Below are 23,345 nucleotides of genomic sequence, written 5' to 3'. Positions count from 1 at the left end.
GGAGTGGTGAATGCGTGGAATGGGCTACCGGCAACTGTGGTGGAGGCGGATACGGTAGGGTCTTTTAAGAGACTTTTGGATAGGTACATGGAGCTTAGTAAAACAGAGGGCTACAGGTAAGCCTAGGAATTTCTAAGGTAGGGACATGTTCGGCACCACTTTGTGGGCCGAAGGGCTTATATTGTGCTGTAGGTTTTCTATGTTTTTTCTATTATTATTTTCTTCTATATTATATATTGCATTGAACTGCTGCTGCTAAGTTAACAAATTTCACGTCACATGCCGGTGATAATAAACCTGATTCTGATTCTGATTCCTTTGCTGTTCTGATAAATGGGTTTGGTCTGAAACATTGGCTGTTTATTCCCATCCATAGAAGAAAAAATCTCAGAGTGGGAAGGTGAAGGGTAATGCCCCTCCCTTAACCTTTCCCCAGTCCCTTTTCTCTCTGTCACCTCGTCTCTTTACCTGCCCATCACCACCGTCTGGTGCTTCTCCCTCTTATTTTTCATCCATGCCCTTCTGCCCTCTCCTATCAGATTCCCCCTTCCCCAGCTTTGTATCTTTTTCACAATCATCTTCCCAGCTCTTTACTTCACTCCTTTCCCCCTCCAGATTTCACCTATCACCCTGTGTTCCATCCCCACCACCACCGCCCCAACCAACCTTCTAACTCTGACTCCTCATCTTTTTTCTCCAGTCCTGATGAAGGGTCTCGGCCCAAAATAGCGACTATACTCTTTTCCATAGATGCTGCCTGGCCTGCTGAGTTCCTCCAGCATTTTGTGTATGTTGCAAGGGTAGAGACAGAGTCTAGATGCCAATTGTAGAACCTGAGAAGGGAGTGATGATGGGCAGATAGAAACAGGTGGTAGAGGGGATAGAAAAGACGAACCAAAGGAGAAGAAACCCAGCGAGATGCATCTACACGGGCAGATATAACCAGGTGGGAACTAGAGGTAAGTTAAGGAAACAAAAAGGCAAGGGGATAAATGGTTACAGGAAGAAGGGACAATAGAGTAAGAAAAAATCAGCCATGATTGAGTATGGATTGGGATAGATGAGCCAAATAGTTTATTGCCTTATAATCTGAAGGAAGAGGATGAGAACCTGGGTGAACTGAACGAAATGGGAAACAAACACAGAGTTATGCATAACCTGAAATGGGAAAATTCAATGTTTACACTATTTGGTTGTAGGCTACTCAAGTGGAATATGAGGTACTCTTCTCATTTGCTTTCACCTCATTATGGCAATGAAGAAGACTGAAGATAGACAGGTCACTGTGGGAATGGGAAGGAGAGTTCTAATAACATACAACTGGAAGCTCCACTCTGCAGGCAGAGTGCTTTGTAAAACAGTCACCTAATCACTATTTGATCTCGCCAGTGTATAGTGGGCCACCATTTGCAGTAGATGAGGTTGGAAGGGATGCATGTGAATCTCTGCCTCATCTGGAAGAGCTGTTTACGTCTCTGGAAAGTGGTGAGGAAGAAGGTACAGGGATGTGTTGCACCTCCGATGGTCGCAGGAGAAAGTAATCAGGAGGAGTGGGTGGGAAGGGATGAGTGGACCAGGGAATCACCAAGCAAGTGTTCTTTTTAGAAAGCAAAAAGGAGGACTGTAGGGAAGATGTGGGGGGTTATGGGATCCCATTTCAATGAGTGGAAGTAGTGGAGGATGATGTGTTGGACAGAGGCTAGTGGGTTGAAAGGTGTTGATCAGGGGAATTCTACCCCTGTGCTCTCTGGAGAGAAGGGTGGTGTTTGGCATGAGTGGTGAGGGTAGAGATGTGTGTAAAGGGCCCATCAACTACAGTATGGAGGAAGCCACATTTTCTGAAGAAAGCTACACCCTTTGTAGTAAGTGGGTGGAATTAAGGCATTTGACAAGGTACCCCATGCAAGGCTTATTGAGGAAATAAGGAGGCATGGGATCCAAGAGGAAATTGCTTTGTGAATCCAGAACTGGCTTGCCCACAGAAAGCAAAGAGTGGTTGTAGATGCATCATATTCTGCATGGAGGTCAATCGCCAGTGGTGTGCCTCAGGGATCTGTTCTGGGACCCCTGCTCTTCGTGATCTTTGTAAATGACCTGGATGAAGAAGTGGGGGGATGGGTTAGTAAATTTACTGATGACACAAAGGTTGGAGGTGTTGTGCATAGTGCGGAGCGCTGTCAGAGGTTAAAGCGTGACATTGATAGGATGCAAAAATGGGCTGAGAAGTGACAGATGGAGTTCAACCCAGATAAGTGTGAGGTGGTTCATTTTGGTAGGTCAAATATGATGACAGAAAATAGTATTAATGGTAAAACTCTTGGCAGTGTGGAGGATCAGAGGGATCTTGAGGTCTGAGTCAATAGGACACAAGGCTACTGTGCAGGTTGACTCTGTGGTTAAGAAAGCATACGGTGTATTGGCCTTCATCAATCATGGGATTAAGTTTAGGAGCTGAGAGGTAATGTTGCAGCTATACAGGACCCTGGTCAGACCCCACTTGGAGTACTTTGCTCAGTTCTGGTCGCCTTACTACAGGAAGGATGTGGAAACCGTAGAAAGGGTGCAGAGGAGATTTAACAGGATGTTGCCTGGATTGGGGAGCATGCCTTATGAGAATAGATTGAGTGAACTCGGCCTTTTCTCCTTGGAGTGATGGAGGATGAGAGGTGACCTGATAGAAGTGTATAAGATGATGAGAGGCATTGATCGTGTGGATAGTTGGAGGCTTTTAACCAGGGCCAAAATGGCTAACATGAGAGGGCAACACACATCAAAGTTGCTGGTGAACGCAACAGGCCAGGTACCTCTTCCTAGAGATGCTGCCTGGCCTGCTGCATTCACCAGCAACTTTGATGTGTGTTGCTTGAATTTCCAGCATCTGCAGAATTCCTGTTGTTAGCATGAGAGGGCACAGTTTTAAGGTGGTTGGAAGTAAGTACAGAGGAAATATCAGGGGTAGGTTTTTTATGCAGAGAGTGGTGAGTGTGTGGAATGGGCTGCTGGTGCCAGTGGTGGAGGTGGAGGCGGATACGATAGGGTCTTTTTAAAGACCCCTGGATAGGTATATGGAGTTCAGAAAAATAGTGGGCTATGGGTAACCCTAGGTAACTTCTCAGGTAAGGACATATTCGGCACTGCTTTGTGGGCCGAAGGGCCTGTATTGTGCTGTAGGTTTTCTATATTTCTATGTTAATCAAAAGATAAGTTGTACAAGGCAAGAACAAATGGTGGGGAACCAGTTGGGCCCTTGGTCCAGAAAGAGGAAGACCCCAGAAGGAGGATTTAGGTTTATGGAAACTGGACATCTATGTCAAACCATCTATGAGGCGTTTTGGACCAGGAAACTGGAGTTATCAAAATGGGGAGCACATGAGGGGTGTTGTGGATGTACATAGGAAGGGACTGAACAGGGGGAAACAGAATGGAGTCCAACTGTGAAGAACTCAGACAACAGGAATTCTACAGATGCTGGAAATTCAAGCAACACACATCAAAGTTGCTGGTAAACACTGCAGGCCAGGCAGCACCTCTAGGAAGAGGTACAGTCGACGTTTCAGGCAGAGACCCTTTGTCAGGACTAACTGAAGGAAGAGTTAGACGAAGGGTCTCGGCCTGAAACGTCTACTGTACCTCCTCCTAGAGATGCTGCCTGGCCTGCTGCGTTTACCAGCAATTTTGATGTATGAAGAACTCAGTTCAGTGGGAGAAGATCAGTCCCAAGCAATTTGTATACGAATGCAGTCCAGTTTGTGGATCTTGGGTGAGAGAAGTGGGAAATATGAGGCTGGGACATTATCAGGTCATAAGCTGTGAAGGGAAATCTCCTGAGGTGATGAGATCAGTAATGGTGTTGGAAGCAGAGGCCTGGTGTTTGTTAGTGGCATCATGATCCAGGGGAAGATATGAGGAGGTGTCCAAGATCTGCCGTCTAACCTTTACATGGCAGAAGTCAGTGTGCCAGACCACAAGGGCATCACCATTATCTCCACTCAGTGTATAAAACCAAGGAGAAACAGAATGGTTTTACTTTGCCATTTTCCATCAACTCCTAATTCCAGGTTATGTATCAGGAGGACAGCTGCAGCCAAGCCTCCGAATAAAAGTAGTGAATGGATGATGTTGGCATTATACAAATAATGTGCATAAAATCAAACAAAACATTAAAAGGAATTTTTGTAAGTCGATTGTAACATTCTGACATTCCCTTTAGGATACCAGTTGTGCATTCACTTATTTCCAATTTACTCCATGAAAACGTTTAAGTGAAAAATAATATCATAAATGTTGAAGTATGAAACCTCTAAAAAATTTGCCTCTGTTCAAAAATTATTCTATTTTTGAGATGTTTTGTGGTAAAATGGTGGCGGACTCGGACACAGCAACTTCTACGGAGTCAACCAAAGGTGCAATCGTCTTTTAAAGTATATTTTCTATGATCACAAGACCCTGCTGGACATTAAGAATTTAAAGTACTACAAGTCAGCAAGTTGTTTGTTTGCAGAGAAGCTGAAGGAGTTGGATTTGATGCAGACTGTGATGCTGCCTGCTACAGAGAGGTATCAGTGCGCGATGGAAGTGTGCAGTCTAACAGCGAGTAATTGTCTTAGTCTTAGTCACTCTTCTTGTGATCACAAGACCCTATTGGGCTTTGGTGGAGTGGAATGCTGCAAGTCCAATTCAGTGGTTTATTGGTGAATGGCACGGGAGCTGTGTGGTCTTGGTTGTAGCAAGGTCTAGACCTCAAGCCATGTTTGCAGCCACCCATGGTGAGACTTTGGAGTTGGGTGCTCCACATGCTGGAGGCGTGTGGTGCAGAGTCCATGCTAGAATCAGTGCTGCCACCCCGGTGTTTGCTCGGCAGAAGACAAGGTGTATTGTGTTAGACTGTAGACTGCTGCAATGTTCATGGATTCAGGGACATAGGCTATATATTTTTTGTGTGACTGTATTTACTGCTATTTTATATGTGCTTGCTATCTTATATGTGCAATATATGGCTTATGCTGTGTGTGACTGTTGGTTCTGTTTTACATCTTGGCCCGGAATAATGCTGTTCAATTTGGCTTTATTCATAGGTATTCATGTATGGTTGAATAACAATTAATCATGAACTTGGACTTCAGAATCATTGATTGCTGAAATACACTACTGCTCTTTACCTTAAATATAACTAGTAGATTAATTTTCATCTCTAGGATTCTTCAAGGTATCATTACATTTAAAATATTAAAGAAAGTTGTTCTAAATCTATACATCGTCCTGTGCTACAAGATTGACCTAGAGTTCAGAACTAAATTATTTGTCTTTTTTCTGTGCCCTGCATCTTGCACAATTAGCAAGTGCACTGTTCATTAGCCTTGACAAACGTTCTACAACCCTCAACAAATTTTCTAGTTAATAGAGTTAAAGAACAAACTGATTTTCTTTGCTTTTTCATTCCAAAGCACTTTACTTCACTTTAATTCCCAGAAGAACACATGCTCACGAAACAACATACAGGTTGCTGGAAATCTGGGGAACAAAACTGAAGATACTGCAAGTATTCAGCAATCCAGGCAGCATTTATGGGGAGAGAAAGAGAGTTAATGTTTTCAGTCTGTGACCTATCATTATAAAATTTGCTTTGCTATTTCTTCAGCCAAATCTTACTACTGTCTTTTAATATTCTTTACATTTGTTTAAAGATCTTTACATTTTTATGTTGCAGCTCATTTTACATTTTTGGTATTATAATGTAGCATTAGTTAAGCTTAGCTGCCTCCTAATAGAACAAGGCAGATATTATTTAGCCACTCAGATATAATTTTTGAAACTGGGTGTGATTGGATTTATAGTCCTTGTTGTGAAATATTGTCTCCTATCTGTCAGGTGGAATAATGTTCAATATTTCTAATTGAAAATCATCCCACTTCAGAAGTGACACATGCATCCTCTTTATTCCATGACTTCTTCATTGGGCTTCAATTGTTTAGTTGTAGAGTTCTGTTCACCTTCAACTCTGCAAACAGATGAAAACAAAACTGATCTGGCATATTACATATCCAGAAAGATAGGAAATTATTCAAAATGACTAGAATTTGTTTATATTCTTCAGGAGGAGGTAGCTGTCAGAATGAGGATTCTTGGGAAAATATATATAATTAGAGACAATATTCTGAGAAATGTTGACAACTATGAAAGTGAAGTGTCAACGTAATGCAGTTTTGTAACATTCTGGTTTTGGACACACTGTAGATATTATCATGTTCCTCAAAATGAAAATTAACTAAATGATGGTTTCACTTATAACATGTGTAGCTTATAATAGTTATTAAATCTGACCTCAACATCCGCAATATACCGAGTTTGCAATGTATTTAGTTTTAAATTTACAATAGTTTTGTATTGATATGTTGATCCATTTGAAGAATGCACAGTCTACATTGGAACATTCTGATAGAGGGTGAATTGTTTCTACAAATACTCTATAAATAAAAGTTAATGCATGGTAAGGAAAATTACAATGTGGTAATTTTCTGTAAGGCATTTAACTATAATTATGTTCACAATTGGCATTTATTTGTGTAGTTTGTACTTTGAAAACAATGTTTGATTGCTGTAACATTTTGAGCTGATTTGGTTTATAATATTTTCTCTCTTTTTTTTATAGCAAGTCCTCATGCAACAGCCTCAACTCTACATTTTCCAACATCTCCCATCATCCAGCAGCCAGGTCCTTATTTCTCACACACGGCCATCCGCTATCATCCACACCCTAGTCAGGAGAGCCTGAAGGAGTTTGTTCAACTTGTCTGCCCTGACACCAGCCAGCAGTCAGGACAGGTGGGGTTTCTAAATGTAAGACCACTTTTTACTTTTCATGTCGATAGACAGACTTATTGATAGAAAGTTCAAGCTTGATGCACTAAATAATCTGCATGTTGATATTATATGTCCCTTTTAGTTATGGCTGTTAAGGCCTCAAGTTATAAATCACTGAATGCTGTAAGCTCTGAAACAACAAATGTAAGTTTGCACCTTTCCCTAAATAAACTTCCCAAGATACTGATGTTAAATCATTTTCTTATTTCTTATGTATTTGAATTTTGTTTAACCTGTGATATTTACTCCCCCAATAGCATTTATTCAGCATGAGTGTTAATGGCTTATGATGGTGCAGTTAACAATCAAAAATAACCTATCAATTACGTATATAAATGCTGCAGCTTTGATCTCATATCGTCATGTCAAAGATCTCAATCTTTGTTGTGCTCCGTAGTGTACATTCATGACCAGGAGAAGCCATTCGATGTATCAGGTGTGATCATATTTGTGATGAAGCAGATAACAAAGCCCTGCAGCTTCCGAAATGGAAGAATAGGATTAATATTCCTGACCCCAGTGAGAATACTGAAGTAATTAGATATCATATATGATCTCTTGAAATCATATTTTATTTGAACTCACTGTGACCATATTGGCAGGCCACATACTAGCTGTGACCAGATAAAGGAGTGTTTCTCCTCTGCTGTATAGCAGAGTAGTAGGTGGTATTCAGCAGAGAATTCAGACTGGCCTTTTAGCTCTCCCTCTTATAGCCAACCCCAGCACTGCTGAGAGTAAGACATACCTAAATACCTTCATTCTTAGGTTTAGAGTAGCATTTGCTGACAAGCAGCCAGGGCTGGAGACAGAAGACTCCCAAAAAACATATTAATGATAATATATTAATGTCCTGCAATGCTGTTACTTCACATAGCTCCTCCACTGCATGTCTCAAAGGAATACGATGCCACATGTGTGTCAGAGGGAGAAAGGATTTGCACTGAGCTTCCACACTGACACTCTATTTGCCAGTTAGTTTTTAAGTACATCTCTCTCTCTGTTTTTCAGACAGAAGGAAAAGCCAGATGTGTTAATGCATTTGTTCTACTATGCCACGCAGGCCACTTTATTGAGGCCAGACATACAGTACATAGCCAGCTATGATATCAGATGTCAGATTCAACAACATTTGCAGCAACCTAAAGCCACAGAAATATCACATTTTTTTGTTGGATTGCATAAAATTGAAAATTCAGATGCCAGGAAAGAACTGTAACATGGGAGGGCATTTAAATTAGCTTCACCATGCAATAGCCAGCTAATGGATGGACCAACCTACAGCCAGCGGAAGGATTAGAGTTATATGGGTAATTTGTTCATAGAGTCATAGAAGAGTGCAGCACAGAAAAAGGCCCTTCAGCCCATCTAACCCATGCTGAACCATTTATTCTGCCTACTCCCTTCGACATGCACCAAGGTCATAGCCCTCCAAATCCCTACCATCTATGTACCTATCCAAACTTCTCTTAAACATTGGCATCAAGCCCACATGCATCACTTGTGCTGGCAGCTCATTCCATACTCTTAGAATCCTCTGAGTGAAGAAGCTTCCCTTCATGTTCCCCTTAAACTTTTCATCCTTCACCTTTACTTCATAACCTCTGGTTGTAGTCCCACCCAACCTCAATGGAAAATGCCTGCTTGCATTTACTTTATCTATACCACTCATAGTTTTGTATCCCCTTATCAAATCTCCTCTCAATCTTCTATGTTCCAAAGAATAAAGTTCTAACCTATTGAATCTTTCCTTATAACTCACATCCACTAGACCTGGCAATGTCCTTGTAAATTTTCTCTTTCAAACTTATTTACATCTTTCCTGTAGATAGGTGACCAAAACTGCACACAATAGTCTAAATTAGGCCTCATCAATGTCTTTACAACTTCAACATAGCATTCCATCTCCTGTACTCAATACTTTAATTTATGAAGGCCAATATGCCAAAAGCTTTCTTTACAATCCCATCTATCTGTGACTCCACTTCAATGAATTATGGAGCTATATTGGTCATTGGGAATTTGTGTAACAAAGGAAAAAATGCGAAGCTTGGGCTACCAATGAGAAGGAAGTAGCAGCAGTAGAGGTTCAGTAGTGAGGGAGGAAGAGGAAGAATGATCTTGGCATTTAGTTGGTGGTTTGAAACAGGAAATGTAAATGGTGTGAGATCATTGGAATTAAAGCTTGTGACAGTGATGATCATGTTAAACTGGTGAGTTCTTTTATGACTTGTTGATCACAACCCTTTAACATCCTCATTGGTCTACCTTGATTTGCTCTTTCCCATCTTTCCTTTACCAGTATTTCTTAATGGAACTACTTTCTCACAGTTTATAAGTGATGCTGAGAGGGTGGGGTAGTGTGGCTGGGATGGAGGCTAACTATGCAGTAGGTAATGGATCAACATGACTTATCAGTTGATCTATTGAGATTTTACAAACATTGACTGAGAACTGGGCATGGTGTAAAGGCATCAGTCAAGATCAGTTGAGAGTAAAGAAACACAGAATAGTGGAGTCTGACTAAGAAGCGTTCATCACATGTTAAAGTTGTATTCTTTTTGTGGAATATTTTTTGTTCATTCATGTGATATAGAGGTTGTTGGCAATTCTGGTATATTGCTTTTTCCTAATTGCCCCTGAACTGTGAAGGTCGTAAAGAATTGATGTGGACTCAAAATTGAGCCTACAATGGTAAGAATGACCGGCTTCTTTCAATGAGGAGACCTTCAAGCACATTTGTAAATCTCTTGGATTTTTACCACAGTACAATGGCTTCATGGTTTCCATTGCTGAGATGAGTATTCAAACATACAGTTGAGATCTACCTAGTAAAATGAATTCAAATTTCCCAACTGGCATTTTTGGTATTGATCACAGGTCAGTCTTCAGATTAATGATCCAGATCTTCGGCTACTCTTCAGTGATTTAACCTCAACTGTACCCTTAAGATCTAGTAAGTGTTTTGAGCACCTACATATTGCCAAACAAAGCTACTGATAAGTTTGCAGGTGATCCCGCTGTTGTTGGAAAAATTTGAGATGGCAACAAGGAGGCATACAGGTGTGAGATAGATCAGCTAGCTGAGTAGTGTCACAACAATAACCTCGCACTCAAGATGAGCAAGACCATGGATTTGATAGTGGTCTCTTGCAAATTTCTATCAATATACAGTGGAGAGCATTCTGACTGGTTGCATCACAGTCTGTTATGGAGGCTCCAATGCACAGGATCGCAAGAGGCTACAGAGAGCTGTAGACTTAGCCTCCTCCATCAGAGGCACAACCCTCCCCAATGTGGAGGACATCTTCAAGAATCGGTGCCTCAGGAAGGTGGCATTCATCATTGATGACGTTTACCATCCAGAACATAACTTCTTCTCATTACTATGATCAGAGAGGTGGAGCAGGAGGCAGAAGACCCAGACTCAACCAATCAGGAACAGCTTCTTCTCCTCTGTTATCAGATTTCTGAATGCTCTAATAACCCATGAATATTGCCTCATGTAATCTATAGTAATTTTTCATCTTTGCACTGTGCTGTTGCCACAAAACAACAAACTTCACATTATATGGGACAGTGATAATAAACCTGGTTCTGAGTTTACAAAGCTGAATGAATTTCTGCCACTGAGGTTGCTCTTACATCCCATTTCTCAGTAAGTAGCCTTGGATGAAGGCTGATTGATAAGTTCGTGGCCTAGGTAGAAGCTTATTTTAGAAAACCTTGCATATTTATTTTTCCTACATTTACACACTTAGTCCAGTGGTTGTGGAGCAGACAGATCCCTTCTTTATAGAAGTCAGTGTCTTGGACCTCCAGAAGTGGTCCACAGCAGGGGTGATTGATAAGTTTGTGGCCTGAGGTAGAAGGCGATGAGTTATTAACTTCAAACTTTCTGCATTTTCACTGAAAGAGCTGAACTGCACGTGCATGTAATGAGAGCTGTGTAATCATCTCCTACCTTTAGGCCACGAACTTATCAATCACCCCTGCTGTGGACCACCTGGAGGTCCAAGACGCTCTCATTACATGCACGTGCAGTTCATCTCTGAGTGATTATGCAGAAAGTTTGAAGTTTCTCCTTATCTCCTTCTACCCGAGGCCACAAATTTATCAATCACCCCTGCTGTGGACCACTTTCTGGAGGTCCAAGATGCCGTCTTATACAAAGAAGGGATCCGTATGCTCCACGACCGCTGGACTAAGTGTGTACATGTAGGAGGGGACTATGTTGAAAAATAAATGTGATAAGTTTTCTAAAATTGACTCCTTCTACTCCAGGCCACGAACTTATCAATCACCCCTCGTATAGCACTCGCAAAACTATGCCCATCTGTTTAGGATGAAGTTACATGCCAATCCTTGCCTTTAGCAGCATTATCTCTGAGACATTATGGGCCAAAGATATTGGAGCAATCTCTGAATACCATGTCAGTTATTTTACTGTTTTGGCTATGTGCTAGATCAGCTTTGCATGTGAAACTTTATCCAAGTTATTTATTAGATTGAATATGCAAGCGAATCCACATATATTTAACTATCACTTTGATATTGATTATAAATTGGAGGAGAGTAATCTGTAAATTTGAGAAATGCATGCTTTTTCAATCCATAAATTTAAAATTGAAACTGCTGTTATGCCATATGGATCTGTGCTATTTTTCACATTGCAAGCAAGTATCAATTATAGTCTTAGTAGTTGCATTTAATTTAGTGGCTAATTATGTATTTTGGTAGCTATGGCTAAAAGACCAAAATTTGAAAAATATGTTTGCGAAAATTTCTGGAGGTAATTTGGAGATTTTATTTTCACTTGATTGGGGAGAAATACAAATATAACAATGTTTGAGAGAAGCTGTTTTACAGGCGTTTGTAAGATCCATCACAAATGCCTCTAATGCTTCACTCCCCGGTGAGCTCAATACCTTTTTATGCACAATTTGAAAGAGGAAATATAAACTAAACGTGTCGAATCCCTACAGCATCTGCTGACCGTGTGATATGTGCCTCAGACTCCAAAGTCAGAACATCTTTCAGGAGGGTTAACCCTCACAAGGCATCAGGTCCCAATGGCCTACCTGTCAGGACACTGATATCATGTGCAAAACAACTGGCTGGAGTGACAAGGACATCTTCACTTCTCACTGCGGCAGTCATTGGTTTAAACCCGCTTCAAAGGGCATCAATCATACGTGTGCCCAAGAAGAACAGGGTGATCTGCCTCAATAACCATCAGAATTAGATTTATTGTCACTGATATATATGCTGTGAAATCTGTTGTTTTGCAACAGCAGTACAGTGTAATATATAAAAGTTACCATTAATTACAATAAGAATACATAGAAATAAATAGTGAGGTAGTAATAACATTTATGGACTTTTCCCAAAATCTGATGGTGGTGGAGATGAAACTTGTCCTAAACATTGAGTGTGCGTCTTCAGGCTTCTGTACGTCATCCTTGATGATAGTAATAATTAGAGGCCATGTCCTGGATGGTGAGGGTCCGACAAGATGGATGGCACCTTCTTGAGGCATCACATTTTGAAGCTGTCATCAGTGGTAAGAAGGCTAGTACCCATGATGGAGCTGGCTGAATCTACATCCTCCTGCAACTTTTTCCAAACCTGTGCATTGGCACCTCCATACCAAGCAGTGGTGCAACCAGTCAGAATACTTTCCACAGTACATCAGTAGAAAATTGCCAAACCCTTTGGTGACAGACCAAAACTCCTCAAACTCTTAATGAAGTATGGCTGTTATAGAACATAGAACAGTACAGCACAGAACAGGCGCTTCAACCCACAATGTGCTGACCTTTTAACCTCCTCTAAACTCAGTCTAATCCCACTGTCCTACACAGCCCTCCATTTTTCATTCAATTCACATGCAATCTAAGAATCTCTTAAATCTTCTCAATATATCTGCCTCTACAACCAACCTGGCAGTTTGTTCCATTGTTCCATGCATCTACAACTCTGTGCAAACAAAAAAACTACCTTTGATGTCTTCCTATACTTTCTTCCAATTACCTTAAAATTCTACCCTTTTCTGTCCTGGGAAATAGTCCTTGGCTGTTCACTCTATCTACATCTCTTATCATTGTGTAAACTTCTGTTGTCACCTCTCATTCTCCTTCACTCCAGAGAGAATAGCCTTAGCTTGCTTAATCTATCTTCATAAAACATGCACTCTAATTCAGGTAGCATCCTGGTCAATCTCCTCTGCAACCTCTTTAAAGCTTCCACATCCTTCCTACAATCCTTGGGCACCACAGTAGCGTAGTCATCTGTGGGACGCTATTACAGCTCGGAACGTTCCAGAGTTTAGAGTTCAATTCCGGCGCCATCTGTAGAGAGTCTGTACATCCTCTAACATGGAATGCATGGGTTTCCCCCCATATTTCAAGGATGTACCAGGGTAGGTTAATTGGTCATTGTAAATTGTCCCATGATTAGATTTGAATTAATCAAGTTTGTCGGGGGTTGCTGGAGTGCCATGCCTCGAAGGGCAAGAAGGACCTACTCTGCTCTGTATCGCTAACAAAAAAAAATGTGGTGACCAGAACACAGTGTTCCAAGTATGGTTTAACCAGGGTTTTATGGAGCTGCATCACTACTTCACGGTTCTTAAACTCAATTCCTCAACTAATGAAGGCCTACACACCTTACACCTTCTTAGCCACACTGTCAACTTGCATGGTAACTTTGGATCTATGCACATTACTCTGAGATGCCTCTTTTGCTCCACACCTCCAAGAATCCTGCCAATAACCCCATATTTTTGCCTTCGTTTGTCCTTTCAAAATGATAATAATTGTCTTCTGCACTCTGGTTGATGTTTCAGTGGTCCAGTTATAGTTATAATTCTATAGAAATGCTGAATATTCCAACAAGAAAATGAATCTTAGGGTTGTATTTGGAGTAGAATTAGGCCATTTGACCCATTATGTCTGTTCTGTCATTTCATCATGGCTGATTCAATTTCTCTCTCAGCCCTATTCTCCTGCCTTCTCCCTGTACCCCTTCATGCCGTGACTAATCGAGAATATACCAACCTCTGCCTTAAATATATATTAAGAGTTGGCCTCCACAGATGCCTGTGGCAAAGAATTCCACAGATTTGCCTCTCTTTGGCTAAAGATATTCCTCCTCATCCCCATCCTAAAAAGGGATGTTCTTTTCAATCCTTACTCTCTGTACTCTCCAGATGAGGAACTCAAGGATTCAGTTGCAGGGGGAGTTCTGTGACCTGGTAACACTCAGATCTACTATTATGAAATGCTTTAAGAGGTTGATCATGGCTAGAATTAACCCCTGCCTGAGCAAGGACCTAGACCTACTGCAATTTGCCTCCCGCCACAAGTCCACATCAGATGCAATCTCACTGGCTTTATACTTGAAATTGGACCACCTGGACAACAGCAATACCTCCAACAGGCTGCTGTTTATCGTCTATAGCTCAGTGTTCAACATTATCGCTCCCTCAGAGCTAATCAGCAAGCTTCAAAACCTGAACCACTATACCTTCCTCTGCAACTGGATCCTTGGTTCCTTAACTTCTGGACTTTCACATTGAGAAACCACAGTCAATGCAGATTGGAAATAGCATCTCCTCCTTGCTGACAATCAACACAGGCTCACCTCAAGGATGCATGATTATCCCACTGCTCTGTTCTCTCTACACTCATGATTGTGTGGCTGTCTGGCTCAATAGCCATCTGTAAAACACGCCGGTGACAAAACTGTTTTTGGCAAAAATCTTAGATGGTGATGAGGGGTTTGATGGTGTCACAACAGCAACATTGCACTCAACATCAACAAGAGCAAGGAATTGATTGTGGACTTCTCAAGGGAAAGTTGGGAAAACATGCAACAGTCCTTATTGAGGGTGTCATCGTTGGAAAGGGTGAGCAGCATGAAGTTCCTGAGTGTCAGCATCTCAGAGGATCTGTCCTGGGCCAACATATTGATGCAATCATGAATAAAGCATACCAGCTGCTGCACTTCATTAGGAGGTTGGAGAGATTTAGAATAAGACTGTAAGACATAGGAGTTGTATTAGGCCATTCATCCCATCGAGTCTGTACTGCATGGTTGATTTATCTTCCCTCTCAAAAGCGTTCTCATGCCTTCTCCCCATAACCTTTGATGCCCATATTACTCAAGAACCTATCAACCTCTGCATTAAATATATCCAAGATCTTGGCCTCCACAGAATTCCAATGAATCTAACAGATTTAACACCCTCTGGCTATATTCTGAAGCTATGCCTGTGGTCCTAGGCTCTCTCACTATCCAGCTCTTTCAATGTTCATTAGGTTTCATTGAGATCCACCCGCAACTCCAGTCTTCTAAACTCTGGTGAGGACATGCCAAGAGCCATCAGATGCTTCTCATACATTAACCTTTCCATTTCCAGGATTATTATTGTAAACCTCTTCTGGGCCCTCTGTAATCCCAGCACATTTTTTCTTAAATATGAGACCCAAAACTACTCACAATACTCTAAATAAGGTCTGACCAACCCCTTATAAGCCTTAATGTTACATCCTTGCTTTAATATTCTAGTCCACTTGAAATGAATGCTAACATTGTGCTAGGGCTCCAAAATCCATTTGCTCCTCCGATTTCTGAATTCTGTCCTCATTTAGAAAATAGTCTATGCCTTTATGCCCTTTACCAAAATGCATGACCATGCATTTCCCCACTCGGTATTCCACCTGCCACTTCTTTGTCCATTCTCCTAATTTGTATAAGTCCTCTGTAGACTCCCTGCTTCCTCAAAACTACCTGCCTCTCTACTCATCTTTGTGTTATTCACAAGCTTGGCCACAAAGCCATCAATTCCATCGTCCAGATCATTAACATATTATGTGAAAAGTAGCAGACCTAACACCAACCACTACAGAAAACCACTAGCAACTGGCAGCAAACTAGAAAAGACCACCTTTATTCTCTCTCCTTGCTTTGTGCCAGTCAGCCAATCTTTTATCCATGCTCGTATCTTTCCTGTAATACCATGGGCTCCCAGATTGTTCAGAAGCCTCATGTGTGACACCTTGTCAAAGGTCTTCTTAAAATTCAAGTAAACAACATCCAACATCCTTTACTTCCTCAGAGAATTCCAATAGATTTGACAGGCATGATTTTCCATTAAGGAAACAATGACTTTGGCCTATTTTTCCATGTGTCTATAGCTGTCCCCTTATCCTTATTAATTACATCTTCCCAACCACTGAAGTAAGGCAAATTGGTCTAGGATATCCTATCATTTGCCTTGCTCCCTTCTGACAGGTTCCATCACAGTCTGTATAGAGGTTTCAACGCACAGGTTCGAAAAAAGCTGCAGAGTTGTAGACTTATCCAGCTCCATCATGGGAACTAGCCTCCCCACCATCAAGGACATGTTCAAAATCCAGTGCCTCAAAAAGGCAGCATCCATCATTAAGGACACACCAGCCAAAACAAGCCCTCCCTCTACTACATACTACTATCAGGGAGCAGGTACAGGATCCTGAAGACACACAATTTAAAAACAGCTTCTTCTTCTCAGTCGTCAGGTTTCTGAATGGCCTATGAACCCATAAATAATATTTCTTTTTGCACTATTTATTTATTTTTAAAATATTTCTTATTGTAACTTAGAGTAGTTTTTGTGTATTTCACTGTGCCTCAAAACAGCAGATTTCACATTTACGAGTTGATAGTAAACCTGATTCTGATTCTAAAACTATTGAAATTATCTATGAGAAAAGGAGAGATTTAATAGTCATATTATCTGACTAAGCTAGTTGAATGTTTAAGGAGCCATGAAACTAATGGATAGGGAAGTATCTACAGACATTTTCCAAATGTTCTTCCAAAAAGAATCAGCATAAGTGATTATTAGCAAAAACTGAGAGTCAATCAAATTTGTAGTTATCCTTTACCATGGTTGACAAAAACGGAATGTGTGAAAAAGGGAAGGGACTAGCCAGTCATAAGTAGAGGGTTGAAGGTTTGAAGTTGTAGTACAAGTCATATGAAGGGGAATAACATATACAAATACAGCAAATGGTAAATCAGAAAAAAGGGGTTATCATGCCATCAGCAAAAAGGCAAAGCTAAATAATGTAACACATATTTATTGATTATGCTTGTTGTAACTTGAATCTATTTGTGATCAAGCTTTTCCAACAGGATAGTAATCTTCAATCACAACATTGAAATAGAGGATTTTGACCCAATTAGTAGTGTACCATCAGTACAACTGCGAGATCTGTCCTGTTCAACCAATCTGCAATGAGAGTCCACAAAAGGGACACCTCTGTATAAGCTTACAGTTTGGTCTAACCTGGATAAAAATAAGAGTTTTCCTGTGCAGTTGGTGCACTTTAACTGAGTAACTCTGTTGATCTGTTTGTGTCCAGATGGGAAAGATTCGGCAGATTTCTGCTCAGTCTTTCCCACTTAAATAGTAAATAGACTTATGACTTTTGTGGATAAACTTCCCAAATCTCTTTGAAATAATTTTCACTACTGCCTCTGCATAGTGCATATGTCTCTATATTAACAATAAAAATTATATTTTTAAAGTGATTATAATTCCTCTAGTCTCTCATCATCTCTCTGTACATAGCTTTGTTTCTCAGTCATAGTTTTCAGGAAAAATCTCATTTGGGAATATTCCACCTTTTGAGATTTTAAGGTCAGTGAGTAAGAGTTATTCTTTTGAACAAAGATAATTTCTGCAGTAAACTTGCACTGCATCTGGCCAAAGAAAACATTTAAATAATCTATCAATTACTTAGCATCAGAACACCTAAAGTAACAAAGCATCTTTTGTACTGTGGGCTTCTAACTGACAATTTTTGATTCAATTTATAGCAGGTGTATAAAATATATTACACTCAAGGCATTATTTTATGTAATCATGCTTTCAGACATACCAGACAACACGTAGTGGATACTGTCTGCAGTGAGTTAGAAGATACCTACTTATCCAGACATCAAATCAATATACCAACATTCATGCCTGAGGATTCATTTACTCAGATCATCTGAAAACTCATGAATTATATAATAGTAAAAGTGCAGATCTGATATTTTAAAACTCATTCAGTTATCTTGAGCTCCCCCAGTTGTGTGAAAAAAAAATCTTCACAAAGGTGTTCATGATATAGATTTGCTGATTGACTGTGAATTAAATAGTATCAGTAAGGGTAGATCTCCTACAGTGTCCTGTTTACTCCATGTTAGCTTAAAAAGTTCAACAGTAATATTAGGATAGATTTTTTTTTTAACTCTAAAACATTCCCAGGCACAGCAAAGAGGAAATGCTGGAGGAATTCCGCAAGTCAAGCAGCATCTATGAAAAGGAATAAAGAGTCAATATTTCCAGCTGAAACACCTCAGCCCGAAGCATCGACTCTTTATTCCCCTCCATTGGAAAAGCTTGATCACAAATAGATTCAAGTTACAACAAGCATCTGCTTGATCTGCTGAGTTCCTCCAGCATTTTGTGTGTATTACTCTGGATTTCTAGCACTTGCAGAATCTCTTCTGTTTGTAAACATGAAATGGCCCCACATCTCTCCCCAGAATTTATGTTGTTTTACCCACTTGGCATCCCTAGCCTCACCAAAGACTCAACAAAGTTCTACAGATGTACCGTGGAGAGCATTCTAACTAGTTCTATCGTCATCTGATATGATAAGCCATTGCACAGAATTGGAAAATCTGCAGAGGGTTGTAAATTTGGCCATTTTCATCACAGGTACAAATCTTCCCACCATCGCGGATATCTTCAGAAAGCTATGCAATAATGACCCCTAAAATTTATATATATATATATAGCCAGACAGTCATAAGTTTGAAGAGAGTGGAGCAGCAGGCTAAGCACACAGCCTTGAGATGTACCTGTGCTGATGGAGATTGTGGAGGAGATGTTATTGCCAATCTGGACTCACTAGGGTTTGCAAGGGAGAAAGTGAGGATCCAATTGCACAAGGAGGTATTGAGGCCAAAATCTTGAAACTTATTGATTTGTTTTGGGGGGTGGGTCTGGTGGAATGATAGCACCGAATGCCAAGCTGTAGTTGATAAGGGTTAGAGTTAGGATCCTTGAAGCTTATTCAGAATTTCCTGAGGTGTTGAGCAATTTGAAAGTACCTTGAAGCATAACTAAAGTATATATGAGAATATTAGGATTCTTCTCCTCTAGTAACCTGTGTGTGTTGCCCAATATAAAATCCTATCTGTATCACAAATGGATCAAGTGCACTCAGTTTTATATCAGCATGCATTGCTGATCATGTATCCAGTGGAGGGCAGGAGAGGACAATTCGGCCCTAAGCTTTGGCCATGTGCAAGATGATGCAGTCAGAAAATTGAATTTCTCACTCTAGACTTCATTGACTTGCCATCTGTTCCATATCCAATCCCAAGCCATTGCTTTTAGCACAAAATGCCAGGCACGCATCCAGCCATAGTTTCCAGGTCATCATGGTATTACTAGACAATCTGTCACTGCATTGCTCTCAGGACTCAATACCAAGTGTAATCTTCAGGGGCAGCAGACATTTGTATTTGAAATAGCACACCCTAGGCTTATACAAAAGCTCGTACTGCCCTTGCTGAGTGAGAAAAATTGCGACAGGTTTACAAAGGCGGCATCCATTATTTATGTTGACATGGGAATTTATAATGGAACAAATTGATGCAAAATTGTCAAAATATGATGATAGGGCCTGAAGTTTTGTACTTGAGCAAAAGTTTGTGGATCACACTTGTGCAGTGTGCATCCACAATTCTTTGGAGTGAATAAAGCAATATCACCCTACTCTCACGAGTTTTTCTACCCAGGAAGTTCTAGGCTGCCTTCACAATTACATTAAAGGCAGGGTATTGCTTGTTTGTACAAGTTTAATAATTGTTATAACAATTGTTATAACGTGCCCGACGCTGGCCCCCTAGGCCTGAGTTGACGTAGTAGTAGTAGTAGAACAGTTTAAAGGTTCAAATGCAAAGCTGAGTTGATTGTAAAACAACTTTTAGGGAGAATGAAATATTCAAAGGGAGCAGCTGACCAGAGAACAACAGGCATTGCTGAAGTCACGCTTGAAGGATTAATAGACAGGAAGGAACATCTCTTTCATGGAAATCTGCTGAGTGTTCTGTAGCAATGTGAATGAGGCCTTCTCTTCTTCCATTGCTAAGTCTACCACTCAGTTAAATGGATCATTATTGTAAGAAGTTAAATGAATTTAACTGAGTCAAACCAGCTAAAGGGTTAAATGTATACCTTCCATTAATGCATTATGCAAAGTGTACATGACAGTCGTTTTTATCTGGTTCTACCACTGTCCATGAGAGCAGCAGGATGTTCTACCTACATCCAGGTCATCTGATGTTATTCCTGCTCTGAACATTTTTACAGTCATTCAGTGCACAGGGTCCTTGCTGTTTAATTCAATTACCTGTCATTTACACCAACTGATCAGCACATTCTTAATAAATAAGATTTGGATAGTTGGGCTTTACAGAATGTCATTGTCATGATAATTAACTGGCTATATAGAGTACTTAATGTGGTTTAACATCACAATAATTGTTCATAAAGTTTTGTACTTAATTTTGAAAGTGAAGGCTACATTGCAACACAAGATGAACAACAATGCAACTTATGCTTACATTCTGAAATAATTTTTGTCAGATGCAAATTAGTCAACGGGCAACTTGTGTGCAGCAAATGCCCTCCAACAGATGCAGATTGCATGGCCAGTTATTCTGTTTGCTGGTGGTGGTGTTGCCAAGTAGCAGAGAGCAAGAATCCAAGAATATTTCACTGGCTATAGTCAGGAACAGCTCCAGACTCATCCAGTTGTACTTGTTAAGATTGCTGATGGTGTATTTTTATAACTCTGGCCATCCCCTTTATCTCATTATGTTAATGATCAGTTTGTGTTTTGGGAAATCCAGGAAGTGCCATGGCCCAGAAGTTTGGTTTGAGTCTCCAGGAGTCACACTAATTCAGATTTCCAGAGACAATGGGTGATTTAAACTGAAGGCATTGCAAATAGTGTTGAAGAAATATATATATTTCTTTGTCATTAGTTACAGATGCATTAGGAGGGGAAGAGAAATCTTTGTGATTTGTATAAATAGTGGCATACTGTATCAGAATATTTGGGTCATGTGATTGCAATCAGTAATCATGCTGATTTTCAGGAATCCTGCCAGCCTTAGTTGCACATCTCTGTTAAAGTGTTGTTGAATGTACAGAAAGGGAATGAGATATGATGCTCACACAAACCATGTCAGAGACCTGTTTCACATATCAATTACACAATTGATAGTTGCAATGTTCCTCATGGCTGTTTGAAGTGATCTTGATATGTTTAAATTGGTGCAGTTATCAGTGCGTAAGTGTCTGCCTGCAAGCTCTCTTCACAGTGTGATAATACTTTTCATTATTGCTACTTTGATGCAATTGATCTCATTCTTGTGCAAGTATAAATGCATTTACCTGAGCATTCTGGTTTTGAGGTAGAAGCAGATGTATGCCAGTACTCTGAAATGCAACATGAGCTTCCCTAGCATGTTTCTTGTCCTTTGAAGAAAAGCAGAGGTTCAGTTGATTTCCCAGCACCACATCAGGAGTTAGGAGTTGCAAAAAGCTCTTCAAACTTCAATTAAAGCAAAGGTGAAATAGATGTGAAGAAGCTTTAATGACGGGTCACTATTTTTCAATCCTCCTGTTGTCGTGTTACATACAGTATTTTATTTAGAGTCATAAAAAATGAGCAGGCTGTTCAGCCCCAAAGAACCTATCCAAGCAATCTCTTTTAAAAAGGGCTATCTATTTGGTCCCTTTCAAAAGTAAAACATTATGGAAGCTGAAAATCTGATAAACGGTCACTGACCTGAAACTTTAATTGTTTCTCTCTCCCTGCTGTCAAACCTGAGAAGTACTTCAAGCAATCCTCTTTTGATTCTATTAGTCTATTCCTGTGTTTCCCAACAGCCCCCTAAAGAACTTTTATACTTGACAACTCCTCCCTAAAGCACCTTCAAACTTTCCAATGCCCCTCTGAGGCACAATATACTTTCTGGCATACCCATCGCCTCATAGGAAGTCATTCCTTCCTGTGGCCATCAAACTTTACAACTCCTCCCTTGGAGGGTCAGACATCCTGAGCCAATAGGCTGGTCCTGGACTTATTTCCTGGCATAATTTACATATTACTATTTAATTATTTATGGTGCAATTGTAACAAAAACCAATTTCCCTCGGGATCAATAAAGGATGACTATGACTATAGTGTAAAAACATGTCTACCATATACTAACATGAGAAAAATGATTCTGCTTTAAATTTTCAATCACAAACAAGAGAAAATCTGTAGATGTTGGAAATCCAAGCAACAAACACAAAATGCTGGAGGAACTCAGCAGGCAGCATCTACGGAAATGAGTACAGTAGATGTTTCAGACCGAGACACTTCTGCAGGACTGAAGAGTCTGGAGAGTCCTGCCGAAGGATTTCGGCCCGAAACGTTAACTATATTCTTTTCCGTAGATGCTGCCTGGCTTGCTGAGTTTTTCCAGCATTTTGTGTGTGTTGCCTGCTTTAAATTTTTATTTGTCTTTAAACCTAGCTTACACATTTACCTCTGCTGTACAGCAGCTTCAATATCAATGTGATCCTTGAGCTTCATGGTTTTTAGCAAGAGTTGAAACATCTGGTTCAAGTTGTGACAATAAAAGCCTTAAGTCCCCACATATAACAATGTCCAAGCATTTTCTGTTTATTGTGAGTATGTGGTTCTCTGCACTGAAGTCTCTTTCAACAAGGTAGGAGGATGGAAATGCAGTGAGGAGCAGTTTGGATCTTCTCCAAAGAGCAGGAAACTTCGTATGACCGTATAGCCACATACCACAAAAGCTGACATTTTTGAAAAGCATTTTTGTTTTTTCATCATTCTGAGTTTTGATAATTTCTTCTTGCAAGCTCTCTTCCTGTTCTTCCACCTTGCAAAGAAATGGGTTAATTACCCAGTCTGGAATTTCCAGATCGTTCAAATCCTTGAATCCATTCTGAAAATCCTTCTTCAGTGACTGTAGATGTGAGCAGTACTCTTGAAATCACCATCAGTGAAAGGGAGTACCATACTTTCTATGCAAGGAAACTATGAGAACATTCTTCTCCTAATATTCTGTTTATATGTTTCCAAATTTCCAATAAAAGAGGACATGGCATTTTCTGCCTAGATTAAATTGAAATTCTCACCTTGCAGTTTCATATTTAGAATGTTCATTTTGTCATGCAGATTGGTTAGGTATGCCATATCTCCACATTAGAAATTCAGTCTTGTTTCCCAAGTTCTTGTCCACTTTGAACAAAAATTCAACCACAGTATCAAAAAGATCAAAGAAATATTTTAAGCTGCAGCCTTTTGCTAGCCAACACAATTCAGTGTAAGAAGCAAGCATTCATCATT

The 23,345-nt window shown here is 40.2% G+C and overlaps 1 protein-coding gene across 7 annotated transcripts in view; it reads left to right on the top strand.

Moving 5' to 3' along the window:
• The window catches only part of nfia (nuclear factor I/A), a 584,092-nt gene that overhangs the window by 494,189 nt on the left and 66,558 nt on the right, over positions 1 to 23,345 (top strand). For all 7 annotated transcript variants that reach the window (XM_072273792.1, XM_072273797.1, XM_072273794.1 and 4 more), the window contains one exon: positions 6,650 to 6,837. In XM_072273792.1, coding sequence (XP_072129893.1) covers positions 6,650 to 6,837 — 188 coding nt within the window. The remainder of the gene's footprint in view (positions 1 to 6,649; positions 6,838 to 23,345) is intronic.

This window comes from Mobula birostris, chromosome 12 (genome assembly GCF_030028105.1).
Source record: "Mobula birostris isolate sMobBir1 chromosome 12, sMobBir1.hap1, whole genome shotgun sequence".
In the NCBI taxonomy this organism is placed as follows: Eukaryota; Metazoa; Chordata; class Chondrichthyes; order Myliobatiformes; family Myliobatidae; genus Mobula; species Mobula birostris.
Note: the sequence above shows the minus strand (reverse complement) of the source record. Positions and strands in the feature narration are given on the sequence as shown.